Source organism: Sus scrofa, chromosome 2 (genome assembly GCF_000003025.6).
Source record: "Sus scrofa isolate TJ Tabasco breed Duroc chromosome 2, Sscrofa11.1, whole genome shotgun sequence".
NCBI classification, from domain to species: domain Eukaryota; kingdom Metazoa; phylum Chordata; class Mammalia; order Artiodactyla; family Suidae; genus Sus; species Sus scrofa.
The window spans coordinates 143,269,006-143,287,504 of record NC_010444.4 but is presented as its reverse complement, the minus strand read 5'-3'; the positions used below and the strand labels follow the sequence as shown (position 1 = coordinate 143,287,504).

The 18,499-nt window shown below is 53.4% G+C and overlaps 2 protein-coding genes across 6 annotated transcripts in view; both read left to right on the top strand.

Annotated features, from left to right (window-relative positions):
* HDAC3 (histone deacetylase 3) lies at nt 84-14,317 on the top strand. 3 transcript variants are annotated; one of them, XM_013995254.2, is made up of 16 exons: nt 84-226; nt 335-417; nt 1,719-1,861; nt 4,963-5,044; nt 5,176-5,232; nt 5,345-5,400; nt 5,713-5,846; nt 6,361-6,441; nt 6,789-6,862; nt 7,016-7,080; nt 7,412-7,537; nt 8,517-8,606; nt 8,730-8,788; nt 9,036-9,115; nt 9,426-9,583; nt 13,671-14,317. In XM_013995254.2, exons 1-16 carry the CDS (start codon nt 172-174, stop codon nt 13,888-13,890), a joined length of 1,563 nt encoding a protein of 520 aa, XP_013850708.2. In that variant the 5' UTR covers nt 84-171; the 3' UTR covers nt 13,891-14,317.
* DIAPH1 (diaphanous related formin 1) overlaps nt 16,395-18,499 on the top strand; it is a 112,420-nt gene continuing 110,315 nt past the window's right edge. Inside the window, exon 1 of one of the 3 annotated variants that reach the window (XM_021077845.1) lies at nt 16,395-16,627. In XM_021077845.1, the coding sequence (XP_020933504.1) occupies nt 16,511-16,627 (117 nt within the window). In that variant the 5' untranslated portion in view covers nt 16,395-16,510. 3 annotated transcript variants of the gene reach the window in all.

Here is an 18,499-nt window from a genome sequence, read left to right as displayed (position 1 = left end):
GAGAGGGCGGAACTCCGCAGGGGGCGTGGCCTGGGCGTGGCCTACGGGAGGCGGGCTTGGGCCTCCGGGTTCCGCAGAGACTGGCTGCGTGCTTACGCAGCACGCACGACCGGGGGTGGGGCTGGCGGCCAGGCTGGCGGCGGAGGCGCGGGGCCTGGTCCCGCTGGCACCATGGCCAAGACTGTGGCCTATTTCTACGACCCCGACGTGGGCAACTTCCACTACGGTGAGGGAACAAGGTTGTATGCGAGGGGTTTCGGAACGCGGAGGTTTCCAGGGCGGGGCTACAGCTCCAGGGATGGGAACTGACCCACTCTCTTTTCCCACCCCCCAGGGGCTGGGCACCCTATGAAGCCCCATCGCTTGGCCTTGACCCATAGTCTGGTCCTGCACTACGGTCTTTATAAGAAGATGATCGTGAGTCTCGCGGCTTCTGCTGGGGATGGAGGGTGGGGGCGAGCTGCGGCCCTAGGGATAGGTAGGCTGGCTGCCCTGAACGCCCCAAGAGCGACCCACCTCCAGCGTGGGGAGGGCGGGATAGAAGGAACCAGGAGGACCCCCGTATGCAGAGTATTGGTGGGTGCATCCATGAGCTTAATGGGAGTTCCTTTTTCACTTTAGGTCGGCCAGCCTTTGACCTCAAGTAGACAGGTCATGGCCTAGAGTTGGGGTGGAGTGGGGCTGGTTTGAATACAGAAAGTGTTTCCCTCGCCAGCATCTTAGAGCAGTTTTGTGGCCTCAGCAAAGGGAAAGGGGCTGGATCACTGTATCTGAATATGAGATTTACCCCCACTGGCACCCCTTTTCCTCTGCCACACCTCTCTCCACCTCCAAGGGGCTAGAGGACTCTGCAGCCTGTGTGTAAGTGTGTATGTGTGTGGGGGGGACCGTAGGAGATGTCCTGGGTATTCTCTTTTCAACCTGGAATCCCCCCCCCCCAGTTCTACTAATCACTACCCATCCCTCCATCGCCAGGATATGCACATGCTCTCTGTCCCCAGCTTGGAAGTTATAGATGTGATATGTGATTATAACATGTCGCCTTGGCTCTTATGCCATTGCAAGGGGAATTAGTCAACAGTATGAATGGGTGCCCACCAGGCTGAGGCACTGACAAGTGATTTGGCCGTAGAGGAGGCCGAGGTGATGTTGGTGCGTGAATCTCAGACTCACTTGAAACTGTTTGCCAGTTTGTGCCCTTTTCTGGGAGAGAAAAACATTTTGTTTGGTTTCTAAAGAAGCGTGTGAGTCCCTCAAAAGATGGTAAATCTCTGGCTTAGCACCTGGGCATCTGTTTTTAGTTAGAGGGTTGTTATATGTTCCATATTATTTGACTCCAAAATTAAGAACTCAGAGGAGAGAGAGGACAGAATCAGAGCTCTGGGGGGATGACTATGAAGAGAATCAGGAGTAAGAGATCCAGGGATCAGGGCAGGTTGAACGGGGTTACGGTTCGAGAAGGTAGGAAAGGCTGGGCTGGAGGTTGGAGGGAAAAGGCGAGCCGCATGGTCTTTAGGGGGCTTGATCATTATAAACGACCGGGCTAATCAGTCTTTCTTCCTCATCGAACTTTGTCTCATAGAATAACAAGGATTCAGGGGCAAGGGGACTGCTGTGTGTGGTTTTGGATGGTCCCCAGGGCTGGGTTCGGGGTGGGGGTCTCAGCCCAACCAGTGGGACTGACCCTGCCCGGGTTCTCCTTGTGTTTCCATCCCGAGGTCTTCAAGCCGTACCAGGCCTCCCAGCATGACATGTGCCGCTTCCACTCTGAGGACTACATTGACTTCCTGCAGAGAGTCAGTCCCACCAACATGCAAGGCTTCACCAAGAGCCTGAATGCCTTCAACGTGGGCGATGACTGGTGAGGGGGGACTGGGACCTTTGGTGCCAGGCATTTCAGCGAGAATACTCGAGTGGGGCCTTGTGGCTGCAGTGGGAAGATGTGAACGCGCCAGGGGAGAGGATACTTGTCAGTGAATTGTCGTTTACTCATTTGTTTATTCAACAAATATTTATTGGTCATTCGCCCTGGGCCAGGCCCGGTGCTAAGTGCTGGGGATGCAGTGGTAAACAGCAACGGCAACACAGTTTCAGTATTGCATTTGTGCCGAGTCCTCCGAAGGAGAGGTACCCGACAGGCTATGAGGGTTTAAACACGGGAGAACCATCTAGCCTGGGCGTGGGCTGGAGGCTTCCTAGAAAAAGTCATAAAGGTTGAGCTGAGATCGGAAGGAAGCAGGAGGTAATTAAGTGAACGGTTGCTGGGAGGATGGAGGGTAAGGGGAGGAAGGTCGAGGGCAGTCGGGACAATGTGCGAAGGGCCTGGGGTATGACAGAGTGTGACTCATTTGAGGAACAGAAAAAAAGCCACCCGCAAAATCCGAAGAGCGATCTGAATTGAGGCTGAAGAGAGAGGCAGGGCCTGTAACAAATAAACGGCCTTGGAGTTCCTGCTGTGGTCCAGTGGGGTAAAGATCCAGCGTTGCTGCAGCAGTGGCACAGGTTGCAGCTGTGGCTTGGATTTGATCCCTGGCCCAGGAACTTCCACATGCTGCAGGTGCAGCCAAAGTAAATAAATAAATAAATGGCCCGACTGTGACTTGGGGTTTTTATGTCTAGAGTAGAGGGAGGTCATCAAAGTGCTTTAAGAAGCAGGAGCATGATTGGACAGGACCTTCTGTCATATGGTTTACGTTGGGCTTAGATCATACGAAGTAGACTCAGAGGTGGGCCCTGTGGGAAGAGAGCGGATAACGAAGAGAAGTCTTCCTCCTTGCTTATGTTCTCGCCTTCATCCACGAAAATACACTGACCACAATAGCTACCACTGACTCAGTCCATTTTTAAACTTATTAGGGAAAACATTGCTGAAAGTAGAAGGTACAGTGTCCCCCCACATACCCGTCACCCAGCCGTGACACTCACACCAAGTGCTAATCTTACGTCATCTATATCCTCTCACCTTAGATTCTTTTGAAGCAGATCCCAGATGTTACAGCCTTTTATCTATAAGTACACTCTTTTTCTTTCCTTTTGTTTTGAGGGCTGCTCCCTCGGCACATAGAGGTTCCCAGGCTGGGGGGTCAAATCGGAGCTACAGCTGCCGACCTATTACCACAACCACAGCAACGCAGGATCCAAGACGCATCTGCGACCTACACCACCGCTCATGGCAACACGGGATCCTTAACCCACTGAGCGAGGCCAGGGATCGAACCTGCAACCTCATGGTTACTAGTTGGGTTGTTACCACTGAGCCACAACGGGAACTCCAACTCTATATTTTCAAATGATACTCTTTTTAAAAATGCACACACTCCTGAAAAGTTAACAGTAAGTCCTTAGTATCATCATATATGCAATCAGTATTTAAATCTCTCCAATTGTCTGGTAACTTTTTTTTTTTCTTTTCTGCAGTTGATATATTTAAATTAGGATTTAAACAAGGTCCACATGTGTGTTTGATTGCTGTGTCTTAAGGCTTTTAACCTGTAATGTTTCCTTCTCTCCTTTGAATTTATTTCTGGAAGAAACCAGCCTGTTGATCGTGTGGTTTCCTGCACCAGCTGCGGTTGATGGAGCACCTGCTCTGCTCCGCCGAGGCTTACTGGCCCCTCCACCAAATACTCACGCCGACTCTTAGGTGTCATAGCCCTCATCCCGATGGGAGGCATAAGTACAGAAACCGAAACTTGAGGACATTTAAGTAACTTGGCCTGAGTCACATAACTGATCAGTGCATTCAGAGCCTTGTTGCTTGTTTTTATTTTTACGTTTTTGTGGGGTTTTTTTGCACTTTAGGGCTGCACCCGAGGCATGTGGAAGTTCCCAGGCTAGGGGTAGATTCAGAGCTACAGCTGCCGGCCTGGGCCACAGCCACAGCCACAGCCACGTGGGATCCAAGCTGCACCTGCAACCTACACCACAGTTCATGGCAATGTCGGATCCCTGACCCACTGAGCGAGGCCAGGAATCAAACCTGAGTCCTCACGGATACTAGTCGGATTCGTTTCTGCTGCCTCACAGTGGAAACTCCAAACCTGAGGGTTTTTTTGCTTTGTTTTTTCCTTTTTTGGCAGCACCTAAGGCATATGGAAGTTGCCAGGCTAGGAAGGGGTCGAATCAGAGCTGCAGCTGCAGATCTAAGCCACAAGATCTAAGCCGCATGTGCAACCTATGCGGCAGGTTGCAGCAGTGCTGGATCCTTAACCCACTGAGTGAGGCCAGGGCTCAAACCTGCATCCTCAAGGAGACTGTGTTGGGTTCTTCGCCCACTGAGCCACAGCAGGAACCCACAGAGCCTCGGTTTTTAACCATTACACCAGTCCGGTTCCCTGAGGAATCCTACCAAAGAAGCAGCCTGGGCTGCAGGGTAGAAGCCAGCTGCTTAGGCTGGCACCAAGCGCCCTCTCAGCCTTGTCCCCGCACCCCTGTTGTGCAGGGTTTCCTCCTGGAATACCCTTGCTCCCCCTTTGAGCCTCTCCGAGGCCTTCCCGGCCTTCACACCACCAGGAGGCTTCACGCCACCAAACCTTCCTTAACGGTACCAGCAGCAGAGGCCTGTCCTCCCCACACTGAGCTGCTCCCTGGGTTGTTCGGTCACATGCTGCCTTGGGAGCTATCGTAGTTTTGCGTTCGCCGCTACCCTTTCTGAGTTCACTATAGGTCTGAGAAGGCAGCGTCGGCCCTCAGTCCCCTGCTGGGGCCCTGAAGGGCCCTCAGCGCAGTTAGGGGCGCACTGCCCCTGGGATTCTCTGTGTCCCAACCAGTGCCTCGCCCGAGGCTTGGTACATGCTTTGGCTTCAAATATTTGTTGAATAAAGTGGCAGATGACGCAGGTTTCTGGGGCGGGGGGAGAGGGTCATGGAAGGAGGGGGCTCAGAGGGTCTGAGGGTGCGGAGAGGAGTGTGGAAACGGAGGGGACAGGGGTTGACCGGCTCCAGCGCTCTTTTCTTCCCGTAGCCCAGTGTTTCCGGGGCTCTTTGAGTTCTGCTCCCGTTACACAGGCGCATCTCTGCAAGGAGCAACGCAGCTGAACAACAAGGTGACCGTAGACCTGAGTCCTGTTCCCTGCTTCCTCTGGGTCCCCGAGTCCGAGGCCTCCACCCTGACCCTGAGCTCCCCACTTTGGGGGTGGGCAGGCGAAGGACCGTGAGCTGGGCGTTTGTCTTGCAGATCTGTGACATTGCCATTAACTGGGCTGGTGGCCTGCACCATGCCAAGAAGTTTGAGGTGAGTGAGGAGGCGGTGGGGTGGACGGTGGCCGCCCTCGGGCAGGAGGACAGCGGGGGCAGCTGGCTGCAGAAATCGGCCCTCTCTTTGTAAGACCACCGTCTCACCGTAGGCTTCCGGCTTCTGCTACGTCAACGACATTGTGATCGGCATCCTGGAGCTGCTCAAGTACGTAGCCTGGGAGGACATGCGGGACCTAGGGGACCCTGGCCCTGCCCTCCCGCCGTTTGGGTGCTTTTCTCAGGCTGCCTCCTCTGGGCTCCGCTGCAGTGTCCCCGCGGCCTGCTCACTTTGCAGCCTTCCGGGCACCTCCCTCTCCCGCCCTTGCCCGCAGGCTGGAGCCCAGGGTGGCCCGTGGGGAACGGTGGTGTTAGTTCCAGGGGACTTGGGCCCAAGCGGGCTCTTGGTCATTCCAGACGCTGGGGGGGGGGGGGGTCCGCCTCTGCCTCCGCCTCTGCCTCCCACCGGCCTTGCCCGCAGGTACCACCCCCGCGTGCTCTACATTGACATTGACATCCACCACGGGGACGGGGTTCAGGAGGCCTTCTACCTCACCGACCGGGTCATGACAGTGTCCTTCCACAAATACGGGAACTACTTCTTCCCCGGCACAGGTACGGGGGCGGGAGGGCCCGGCGCCTTCCTGCTCCTCAGCTCTCGCCAGGACCCGCTTCCCGTCGGCCCCCACGTCTCCGCTCAGACAGCCCCTCCGCGGAGGAAGCAGCCTGCTCACCCCAGTGAAAGCAGTCAGCTTCCCCGTTACTCTGTCGCTGGTCCCTCTGCCTGTTTCTTTCAGAGCGCTCACCGCTCGGGGAGTTGATCGCGGGGTTTTGGTTTGTTGAGCCTCTCCCTCCTCATCGTGCCCCCCTCCGAGCCGTGGGCACCTCCTTGCTCACTCCTCTTTCGGTCTGCATCCTCAGTGCCTGGGTCACAGCTTGCTCAGAGCAGGGCCTCCCAAAGTGTTTGTTGAACGCACGCCAGCTGCAGGAGGCTCAGGGAGTCGAGGGAGTGCCTGGTGGAAGTTCCTAGGTGGGGTGAGGGGCCCTCAGAGGGCAGGTCGGGCTGGAGGCAGCTGGCTCTGCAGGCCTCCTGGGCACCGCTGCCACCCCGACCCCCCCTTCCCTGCAGGTGACATGTACGAAGTCGGAGCCGAGAGCGGCCGCTACTACTGCCTCAATGTGCCCCTGCGGGATGGCATCGATGACCAGAGTACGTAGGAAAGTCCTCTCCCGGCCCTCTAGGCCCGTCTTTCTCTCCTTGAGTTAACCTCTTCTGCCTGGTATTGTCTGCTGTTGGGCCAGGTGTCCTTAGGATGAGGGGCCTTCAGAGGGACCATGAACTCCCGGAAATTGGGTGCAGCGTAATGTGTGTATGTGCATTTTTCTGGGAAAAGGGTCATTAGCTGCCCTCAGTTGCTCCAGAAGTTCATCGGAGCCTCCCAGAAGTGGAGAAGCCGAGGTTCCTGGGCTACACGCTCTCTGAAGCCCCTTTTCCTCTTGTTCCCTGTCTCCCCATCCCCTTGGGGTGCCAGGCGCCCATCTTTGGCCCTCTCCCAGGTTACAAGCACCTCTTCCAGCCAGTCATCAACCAGGTGGTGGACTTCTACCAACCCACGTGCATTGTGCTCCAGGTAATTCTATCGGTGCTGCCCCCTGGCCTTGAGGACAGAGAGCAGGCAGGCGGGAGTCCCCAGGCTGCTGGGGGATGGGCGGTGAGGGCCTCTGTGACATTCTGAGCCGGCATCTCACTGCAGCCCCCTGCGGTTTGCTTTTGCTTTTCGCAGTGCGGAGCCGACTCCCTGGGCTGTGATCGATTGGGCTGCTTCAACCTCAGCATTCGAGGTCACGGGTGAGACCTGCCCTCCTTCCCCTCCCCCCAGGTCTTCAAATGGCTCTGGGCCTCAACACATGGAATGGGGGTAGTTGGGGCATAGGCTTCACCGCCTCTTGGGACTCAAAATATATCTACACATTGTGCTTTGAACTAGAAAGATGACCTTGAGCAGTGTTCCCCCGCTGGCCATTCAGCCACGGTAGCTCTCTCTTAAGTACCTGTTGCGCTCCAGGCCTTGCACCAGGAGATGGGGATGCAGGGGGGAAACTCCCGTGGAGTTCACGGTTGAGCGTAGGAAGCTGGCAACAAACACGTAAGCAGACAGAACAGCTAGATCATTGTACAGTCCCGAAGGAAGAAGGAAGCGAAGACCCGGGATAACCGTGGAGAACCTACTTTGTTTAGATAATGCGGTTTGGAAAGAGTTTTCTGAGGAGTGGACATCTGAGCTGAGACCTGGACGCCCAAAGGGGTGAGCAGAGAGGGCTCTGTCCTGAGCAGTGAGACGAGCCCACGCAGAGGTCTGAGCCAGGGAAGGGCCGGTGCAGCGGAGGAGGCGAGGGAAGACCAGCAGGCAGGCACAGGGCGCGCACGCTGGAGGCGGTCTGACCTGAGGTCCGACAGGCCGGCCTCAGTGGGGTTGTGCAGAGCGTTTAGACCCTGGGAGGGGTCTGGATTATATTTCAGACATGATGAGAAACTGTCGAAAGGTTTTAAGCAGAGAAGTGGTACGGTCCAGCGTGTGCTTTTTTTTATTTATTATTTTTTATTTTTTTTAACATTGCAATAGGGATTTCTTCTTTTATATATTCTGTATACATTTGTAACAAGATTTGAAGACATAAAGGATTCAGTACTTTTCAGAACTTTTCCTCCAGATTTTAAGTATTGTCAAAGATCATTTGACTCAATCTTAGTTATTATTTCAAAACAAGAGAACCAACCCGCCTCCAACCTTTTTGGTCAGTCAGCTCGTGTTTTAAAGCGACTGCTCTGACTGCTGCATGGAGAAAGGTTTGGGGTGGGCGCACAGGAGTGGGCGTGGGAAGGCCACTTAGGAAGCTGGCGGTGTGGTCTAGGCAGGAGGCTGAGCTGGAGGACGTGGCAGTGGAGAGAAGTAGATGATTTGAGATGTATTTCGGTGGCGGAACTGCCAGCACGGGCTGGCGCGTTGGTGAGAACAGTCGACTACCACATGGGGTGCCTGGGTGGGTGTTGAGCCGGGCAGAGGTGGGAGGGTGCGCTCTTTGAACATTTGTATTGAGACACAACCTCTGTGTAAAGTGTATAATCAAGCGCACATGTCTCGGGGGTAGAGTTCCGTGGTTTTCAGTCCCTAGCTCAGGATACAGCGTTTCTAGTGTCCTGTGCCCTTTGCAGTCAGTGTCTAGAAGCAAACCCGTGGGCTTTTGGGAACTCCCCCCACCCATCCCTCTGGTTCCTTTGAACAGCGAGTGCGTCGAATACGTCAAGAGCTTCAACATCCCTCTGCTGGTGCTCGGGGGCGGCGGCTACACGGTCCGGAACGTCGCCCGCTGCTGGTGAGCACGGCCCCGATTTTCCTCCTCCCCCTTGTCCAGTGTGAGCAGGGGGCTTCCCGAGGGATGGGCAGGTGGGGCCCTCAGCCCCCTGGCTCAGCCGGCCCTGCCCTGGTGGTGTTTCAGGACGTATGAGACATCACTGCTGGTGGAAGAGGCCATAAGCGAGGAGCTCCCCTATAGTGGTAAGGACACCCCATGATGCCCCCGCACCAGGAAGGCCATTCTTGCAAGACCCCAGAATGGCCTGGTCTGAAAGCAGGTGGGAAATTGGACTTTCTCAGAGCTCTGCAGACTAAACACGAGCCCAGAGCAGAGCTCGGGTAGCTATTTCGTAAGGGTTTTGGATACGAAGGAAAGAGACTGGGAAGTCTCGGGAACCTGTCTCTGTCTGAGCCCTAATGTCTCCTCCTGATCCCCTTTCCCCCCAAGAATACTTTGAGTACTTTGCCCCGGACTTCACGCTCCATCCAGACGTCAGCACCCGCATTGAGAATCAGAACTCACGCCAGGTCAGCAGCTTGGAGAAGCCGAGCAGCCCGGGTGGTGGGGGGCGCCAGGAGTCATCCCGGGGGTGGGAAGTCAGAAAATCCAGAGCGGAGAGGAAGGTTCTCGGCCATCCTTCCGCTGTTAGCAGCTGGGCAGCAGCTTGGGTTAAAGTGAAGGCAGAGTTGGGAGGAGGGGCAGTTACCAGCCGGGGACGCGAACTCAGACGCGACATGGGATTGAAACTCTGGACATGACGGGCGAAAGGCAGCTAGAAGCGTGGATGTCCTGCGGTCCCCGGGAGCTGCTCACTGACTCTTCCTCATCCCCAACCAGTATCTGGACCAGATCCGCCAGACAATCTTTGAAAACCTGAAGATGCTGAACCACGCACCCAGCGTCCAGATTCACGACGTGCCCGCAGACCTCCTGACCTACGACAGGACTGACGAGGCCGACGCCGAGGAGAGGGGCCCCGAGGAGAATTACAGCAGGTCTGAGGGCAGGGACCCGACAGCAAGCTTTCCGGGAAGGTTAAAAGGGAAAAAGTCAGTCAGAGGGTCAACTGTCCCTGGCTTATTACCTCCTGTGGTGTGTGGCAATCCCACACTTTTTTTTTTTTTGCTGTTTTTAACAACGTAACACATGTTTATTGGAAAAATTTTAAACAGCACCAAAACATGTTCAGTTTGCTTTCACACAATCCCAGACTCACTTCACAAAGAAACCAATGTTAATAGTTCAGTTTGCATCTTTTTTTTTTTTTTTTTTTTTTTTTTTGCCACATTTGCATCATGTGGAAGTTCCCAGGACAGGGATCGAACCCGCACCATGGCAGTGACCCAGGCCTCGCAGTGACAACACTGGATTCTTAACCCACTGCACCACAATATTCCTTTTCTCTTTTCTTTTTTTTTTGCATTTTAGGGCCACACTTGTGGCACATGGAGGTTCCCAGGCTAGGGGTTGAATCGGAGCTGTAGTTGCAGCCTGTGCCACAGCCATAGCAACGCAGGGTCTGAGCCGTGTCTGCGACCTTCACCACAGCTCACGGCACCGCCGGATCCTTGATCCAGTGAGCAAGGCCAGGGATCGAACCCGAAACTTCATGGTTCCTCGTCGGATTCATTAACCATTGTGCCACCATGGGAACTCCTGGATTTTTTTCTACAGAATACATTTATACTATTCAACATGCACATAGAAGCACAAACATGCATATACACTTGTTTTTAGAGTTATGCGGTGTTTCTTTTCTTTCCTTTTCCTTCCCTTTCTTTCCGAGGGCCTCACCTGTGGCATATGGAAGTTCCCAGCAATGCGGGATCTGAGCCACGTCTGCAAACTACATCATAGCCCATAACCCACTAAGCGAGGCCAGGGATCGAACCCACATCCTCACGGATGCTAGTCGGATTCGTTTCCGCTGCACCACAACAGGAACTCCCTATGAGGTATTTTTTTTAAAATACAACTTGTGTATTTTTTAAAATACAAGTAGGATCATTCTATATATGTTGTTCTACAACTTGTGACTTTTTTTTTTATGAAACAAGGTATCTTTCTTTATCAGTATATATATGAATCTACTTCATTGTTTTTGTTTTTGTTTCTGTCTTGTCTTTTTAGGGCCGCACCTGTGGCATATGAAGGCTCCCAGGCTAGGGGTCTAATCGGAGCTGTAGCTGCCGGTCTATGCCAGAGCCACAGCAACACCAGCTCCAAGCCGTGTCTGCAAACTACACCACAGCTCACAGCAACGCTGGATCCTTAACCCACTGAGCGAGGCCAGGGATTGAACCCCCAACCTCATGGTTCCTAGTCGGATTCGTTTCCACTGCGCCACGACAGGAACTCCTTCATTGTTTTATCAGCTGTCTAATATTCCTTTGTGTGGCTGTAGTGTAGTTTAACCAAGTACCAGTGATTGGCATTTACATTATTTCCCATTTTTTCACTATTGCAGTGAGCATGGCCGTGAACCCCTTACGTGTACATCTTTGCGTACTTGTCTGTGTGGGAGGGATTCCTGGAATTGTTGCCTCAAGGTCAAAGGCTGCATGCACTAAAAATTTTTTATATTTGTTGACAAATTGCCTTCCAAAACGTCTCTAACCCTTTATTTTCTTGCCTGCACTTTCCTCGTTCCTCCACGTTCTAGGCTGGACAGGTTACTGCCTGTATACAGCTCTTCAAAAGCCCTTTGATTTTTTTTCTCTCTGTTAATTTTTTCAAGGGTGATGATTGTGTTGCGATTATTATTTTTTTCAGTGTCTGTCTTTCTGAGATAAATACTAAAATACTTAGAGATGTAATAAATTATGGGGGGGGGGAGAAAAGACTAGAATAGAATTAAAACAACACCCAAATGAGCATTTCTGAAAAGTGATGGTAAGAGCCAATAGAAACCAGAAGTGCAGAAACAGATGCCCTGAGTAGAGAACAAATTTCCTTACGTGCTGGGGGGGTAAGCCCACCTGGTCCTGCTCCCATGCCCAGTTAGAGGCTTAAGCTGGCTCTGCTGCAGTCTCCTGGGCTTCTCAGTCCCTTCCAGAATCTGCTCTCTGCTGGAGAAGCATCTTTCTGCTAGACCTGGGCTTTTCTGCTTAGACCCTCGGGGCCCTGCAGCCCTCCCCTCCAGGCGCACCCCTCAGCTCCTCTCCCAGTTGGGGACGTATCTAAGCATTGGCCTCAGGGATCCTTTTTGACTCTCATTCCTTCTCAGGGGCTTGACATCTGGAAATTTACTTATTTATTTATTTATTTTTGGTCTTTTTAGGGCCATACCCACGCATATGGAGGTTCCCAGGCTAGGGGTCTAATTGGAGTTGTAGCTGCCTGCCTATGCCACAGCCCCAGCAACGCCAGATCCCCGACCCAGTGAGCGAGGCCAGGGATCGAACCCCAGTCCTCATGAATACTAGTGGGATTCATTTTTGCTGCACCACAATGGGAACTCCCTGAGTTTGTTGTTTGTTTTTTCATCTGTAGTTCCAGGCTGGTATCTGGGTCTCGTCTCTGCACTGTGCACAGTCCTCTCTTAACAGCCAGTAGAAGCCTCGAGCCTTTTCCTGTCCTAAGCCCTGGTCACTGTCAGATTACCCACTGAGCTCCTTTTCTTTGCTACCTGGAGCTCCATTTGCAGAATCGTACTGAGAGTTACCACTTTTTGTGGGTTTGCTAAGCAGAGGAGTGAGTGCTTTATATTAAAGTACAGGTGATACATGTCGTCGTGTCCTCATTCTCTTGCCATCAGACAACCCTAAGAGGTTGTATCCTCCTTAAATTACCAGAAGAGGAGGTTACATAACTGACTTAACAGAGGTCCCACAGCTAGTCAGGTAAATATCAGGGCTGAGATGCAAAGCTGAGTCTCTGAGCCTCACCTTATAACCCTGGTGCCCTTAGAGGTCCCTCAGACTTTGCTTTCCAGGCAGAGGGGGCCTTTCCTGCTTGGGTCCCCAGCTTCTCTTTGATGCCTTTCTCCCTTCTTTCTCGCTTACCAGCTGTGGGCAAGATAATTCCATTATTAGTCATTCCCGTTCTCCCAGAGGGCAGTTTTCCACACGCACGAGAACGGCGTTGAATACTCATTGGGCCTTGCATTGCTTTCACGCTCCTTTGCTCTCTAGAGGTTTATTGGATGCCATGCCTCTGTTTAAAGCGCTTCTTTCCATTGCACTAGAAGAAAAGCCAAGTTTCCTTTGTTTTTTTTTTTGGTCTTTTTGCCATTTTCTAGGGCCACACCCATGGCATATGGAGGTTCCCAGGCTAAGGGGTGGAATCGGAGCTGTAGCCATCAGGCTACACACCACAGCCACAGCAATGCAGAATCCGAGCCGCGTCTGCAACCTACACCACAGCTCACAGCAACGCCGGGATCGAACCCACAGCCTCATGGTTCCTAGTCGGATTCATGAACCGCTGAGCCACGACGGGAACTCCTAAAGCCACGTTTCTGATGGTGGCTTTCTAAGGACTTGCGTGCTGGCCCTTCCCACGTGCGGGCTCCTCTCTGAGGCCCCTCCGCCCTCCACACGTCTGACCGTCCTGACCCCCTTCTCTTGCTGGAACCCGTCCGCTCCGTCGGCCTTCGAACCTCTGTACTGGTGTCCTCACGGGTTGGACCGCCCTTCCTGGGCGGCTCCTTCGCAGGGGAAGGTCCTCCCTTCTTCCTCCAGCCTTTCCTGACAATCCTGCCTGAGGTTTTCCCCTCGTCCTCCCACACTCCCAGCCACGTGCTTTCCCCCCTGAAATGACCGTGGTTATGTTTTTACTTTGTTACTTATCGTCAGCCTCGTTTATTGGAGGGGTTTTTGAGGCTAGGCAGCCATTCTGTCTGGCTTGCTCTCTGCTCTCTGGCTATGGCAGTGCCTGGCACAGAGTGCTCTCTCAGCAGGTGTTTATGGATGCATGAATGGGCGTGTGAATCCTGACTGGTCGCTACGAGCAGGAGGAGAGGCGCGGTTCCCCGACAGCGGGGGCCTGGGAAGTGGCTCCAGAGAGGGTGCCTGTGGGGGAGAAGATGGGAATTGGAGAGTGGGAGCCTGACCTCTCTTCCTGTCTTTCCTTGCTTTGTAGGCCGGAGGCGCCCAATGAGTTCTATGACGGAGACCATGACAATGACAAGGAAAGCGATGTGGAATTTAAGACTGACTGGGCTTGCCGTGTCCCCAGGAATTTCTTTTTTCCTCTTAGTTGGGTGGGAGGGAAAGGTGTGACTCCCCTACCCCTGGTCTGGTTACTTTCAGGGCAGTTACCAACACCGGGGGAGGCTTTGGAGACCACCTCTGGTTCTTGAACCAGCTGTTCCCTTTCTTCTCCCTCCAAGGCTAGACCACGGTACCTGTTAGGGATCGGATGGGGATAAGGATAGACGTCTCTAGGACCTCTCGGGCCGTGGGCCCTAGAGGCCAGTCCCAGCCCTTCTGGCTTCCTCATTCCTTCTCTGCTTCCCTCCAACCCAGAGACTTTGGGGATGAAGGAATAGGCAGCAGTACGGTTGCTTCTGACGTCCACCTCCCCAGGCTTCTCCTACTGCAAGCCTTGCTTCCAGGTGAAGAGTAAGGGATTTTAGGGAGCCCTGGCCCCCTAATACTTTAACCCAGATAATGGGAAGTGTGACTTGGAAAGGGGGGAGGATATGAAAATGTCCTGCTCTAACTTTTGGCTTTATGTCCATTTTACCACTGTTTTTATCCAATAAACCGAGTTGGTATTTTTTGTACCTTTTGCCTTCTGGGAATGTTTTTTTATTTTTTGGCTTTTTTGCATTTTCTAGAGCCGCTCCTGAGGCATAGGGAGGTTCCCAGGCTAGGGGTCTAATCGGAGCTGTAGCCACCGGCCTACGCCAGAGCCACAGCAGTGCGGGATCTGAGCCGCGTCTGCAACTACACCACAGCTCACGGCAGCGCCAGATCCTTAACCCAATGAGCAAGGCCAGGGATCGAACCTGCAACCTCATGGTTCCTAGTCGGATTCGTAAACCACTGCACCACGACGGGAACTCCGTGGGAATGTTCTTAATTCTTGCTAGCTGTCTGTGCACGAAGAGCGAGGAGATGGGTTAATATGTATATAATAAAAATCATGGTAAACATTCATTCTGCACGTACGTTACCTTAGGACATGTGTATATTATTCCATGTGGATGATCTTCCTTGTATGTGGAGGGTTAACAGAGCATTCTAGTCAAGAGTTAGACAAACCTGGGCAGAGCAGTTACTTGAGGAGGAGTCGATTCAGGTGTTGGACGCTAGGTGTTGGGAATGGTGATGCTGATTGCTGAACGAGCACTGAGAGGAAACATGCCAGGTCCTGAGCCTGCTGTAAGCAGTTGCTCATTATCTTCATTGTCTTTGTGAAAAATGATGCCAAATACTGTGGTAGCCACAAACACGGACTCTTCCCTGGAGGCGTTTCCAGTCCAGCAGGGAGTGAGATAAATGCTGTGGTAGGTGTAGACGGGGGACAAGAAAGAAGAGTCATAGTTGGATCACTTCGGCCATGCTTTGATTCTGTCTGTTTCTCAACATTTTCGCTTAGAAAGTAGCTTTTGAACTCTTTTGGACAAATTGAGTTCAAGGTGTGGGCCGGACAGCTCTATGCAACTCTCCATCAAGCAATTAGAAAGTGAAGGAGAGATGAAGGTCAGATTTAGGAGCCAGCCAGCTTGACAGCGTCCCTGTAACACGCCAGACCCTAGACTGAGCACCGGGGGCTTCCTAGCGAGTGAGTCACTGACTCTGCCCTCCTGGAACATACAGTTGAAATCTCGCCAATTGTGGGCAAGATAAGTCAGTCCAGACTTTGAGGGCCCACTGGGTGCCACCTGCTTTTCACTTAGGGGACAGATGTAGCTGGGACAATAGATGAAATTAATGAGGGAGGAACGAAGCTAGTAGGGCAAAGAACAAGCTTGGGGAACACCTGTTCTTTTTCCTCAGGTTTGGTTTATGTCCGTAGGGAATCCTGGCTGGACATAGATTGGCAGTCAAACTAAACTGGTTTTAATTTTTTTTTTAATCACTTAATTATGTGTCCTAGGGCAAGTCACTTAAACTGTGAGCGTCCAAATTTCCTACCTTTACAATGGTATGCCTAGTGGAATCTATCACGTGGCATAGTGAGGATTCAGCAAGAAAATAAGGGCAGCGTTTTTGCATAGCGTCTGGCCTGGCACAAGTACGTGGTAAATGGCTGGCTATTGTTAAGGCTCAGGCACACGAGGCAATAACCAGTGTCTCCAGATTAGACACACAGAAAGTAGCAGGCCTGAGATTTAGAACTAGGTGATCTACCTCCAGAGCTAGCTGAGTTCAGTCTAGCACTGGCCCTGGACATAGCTTTCAGTAGATGGTGGCTGTGGCTTTTTTTCACGTGCTCCATGGCTATTGCACAGGTTAAAACTGGATTATCTTAGAAAGCCTGGCAATACATTTTCTGCCGAGATAACAGTCTCTCTTTTGCGATTTTTGGTTCAGAGAATCACATTTTGGTCTGGGGTGTGAGAGGGTCCAGGCTTTACAGCCACGTGGGCACTGTGTGTGGGAGCAGGGAGGCCTGCGCCTCTCCAACCGCCAGGGGGCGCCGACCGGAGAGCGACACCGCCTCCTCACCACCCCCCCACGTGGGTCCGAATGGTTAGGCCCGCCGGGCAGGTAGTGCGCTTCCGCGGCCTCCCCCCCCACTTCCTCCGTTGGTAGGGGCTGCGGGTCCGGGCGGAAGTGGGGCAGGCGGGCGGGAGCGAGGCGTCGCCGTTGTATATTCATGAGGCGCGCGCAGCCCGGCATGCTAATGAGGCGGGGCGCGGCGGCGGGCTGAGGAGCTGCGGGGCGGCGGCGGCGGCGGCGGCGGCGGGCTTGGAGCTGCGGGGCGGGAGCGGCGTAGGCGCGGGGTCAGGAGCCAGCGCGAACCTGGACATGGAGCCGCCCGGTGGGGGTCTGGGGCCCGGCCGCGGGACCCGGGACAAGAAGAAGGGCCGCAGCCCGGACGAGCTGCCTTCGGCAGGCGGCGACGGCGGCAAATCCAAGAAATTTGTGAGTGTCCCTCCCACCTGGTTCCCTCAGCCTGGCCCCGTAACCGCCCTCCGGAGCCCGGAGACCCTCGCTGCCGGCCCCAGGGGCGCACGCCGGTCCCTAGGGAGCCGCCCCCGCGTCTCCCTTCCTGGTTTTGCTGGGTCCTGGGCTCCGCAGCCCGACCTCCTACCGCGCCGGGACGTCGGGGAGCCCCGGAGTCCCCCCCTCGGCTGCTGTCCCGGCCACCTCGGGGCTCCCTTCACCCCCGACCCCCCGCCAAGCCCGCACGCTCTGCCCTCCGCCCCCACGGCCCCGGCCGCCCTCGGCCCCATCTCTCCCCTCGGAGCCCACTTCCTTTCTTCTTCCTCTTGTTACCCGAACACGCCTTCTCTACCTCGATGCGCTGTGCTTGTCTGGGTCCATTTTCTCTTATTACCCTCCCCCCCTCCCTTTTGGTATTCTCTTTATTTGCGTCTCCAAAGGTCACTTCCTTCCCCAAGATTGATCTCTTTCACCTGCTAACTTTCCTCCCGCCCAGTCCCCTCTCTGGGCCCTTAGCCCAGTGTCACCTGATAATCCTTCCTCTCTGGAATGTTACCTGACTTGGGCCCTCCCTTCCCTCCTCCCTGGACGTCCGGCCTTGTGCTCGCAGGAGTGGGTACCTGCCCAGTTCCTCTGGTCACTGGGCATAACCTTCGTTGGCTTCCCGTATCGCCCTGCCCTGAGAATCTGTCCCTTTGCCCTCTTGCTGACCACTTTTCAGGGGGTTAGAACTTCTGAATAAGCCCTTCTTGACTTGGGATGGTGACACATCTCCCCCAAGGGGAGGAAGTCAGACTTAAAAGGCCGAGAAGCTTGTGAGGATCTAATTGAATTGCCGAGTCTGCGTTACCCCTGATAACCCGCCTGGGCTCTTCCGCCACCTCCTGTGCCCCAAGGCCCCTTCACGTCCCTTTTCCTACTCGTAGAAGAGTGTAGTTTTCCTTAGGTGCCACTTACTTCCAGTCTGAAAGAGTGTTGATATTCAGGTAACACTGCCATGTTTCATTAGCTTTGCACACCCTGAAGCTTCTTTTTCCCTCGTCTCTCCAGGGAGGTTTTGTTGGCTTTTTGCTGTAGAAGCTTTGAAAGTTATGGGGCGCTGTCCATGAGAGGGGGAAGTTTGGGATCTTCATAACCATTTGCTAGTTGAAACTGGAGTTAGGTAGTCCGCTCTCTCCAGTAATTACGCCCCCACCCCAGTAGCTCTGCTAACCCAGTGGTTTCTCACTTTTTCCTCTTTTCTCCTATTCCCCCCCCCCCCCCCCCGCGCCTTAGCATTCTGACCCAACTCCACAAGTTTTGGGGAAAAAAACTGATACAAAGTGATGGAAACAGGAAGAAAATATTGTTTTGGGACCTAGAGGGTTGAGATGTGGGGAGTATTAAACAATTAAAATAGTGACTCATCTCTTCCTACCTATTTCTAGCAAGACAGGTGCTTCTGGACTGTCCTTTCCAGGGCCTGTAGGCTGTCAGTCACTGCCTGTTTTTATCTGGCAAATGCCCTCCCCTTATCCTCCCCGATCCCTCCCTAGACATGCAGGTTTAATAGTAGGGACAGCCTTTCCCCCACGGTGACCAAAACAACATTCCCCTTGGTTTCTTTAGGGCAAGAATGACCCTTTAGTTAGTTAGGGAGCTTTCCTTCTAAGCCTTAGGTTCAGAGCCCATATTCCTTCTCTTTCTGTATCATTTTGTTTTGCTTTTGTTTCCATGGGTACAGTGTGACCTTCCTCACCCGATTCCAGCTATTCTTGCTGATTTATAGTGACCGCCGTGACGTGTAGATGTTTTTCAAGTTCTTAATAGAATGTCATATGCGCTTTTGTTTTATCTACCCCTTACCTTGTT

Bases quoted from the DNA above. Each gene is read 5' to 3' on its own strand.
- HDAC3 (XM_013995254.2), top strand. From the start codon at position 172: ATGGCCAAGACTGTGGCCTATTTCTACGACCCCGACGTGGGCAACTTC. The intron at 5,045-5,175 runs GTGACCGTAGAC...TTTGTCTTGCAG, and splicing joins CAACGCAGCTGAACAACAAG to ATCTGTGACATTGCCATTAA. The intron at 6,442-6,788 runs GTACGTAGGAAA...GCCCTCTCCCAG, and splicing joins GGATGGCATCGATGACCAGA to GTTACAAGCACCTCTTCCAG.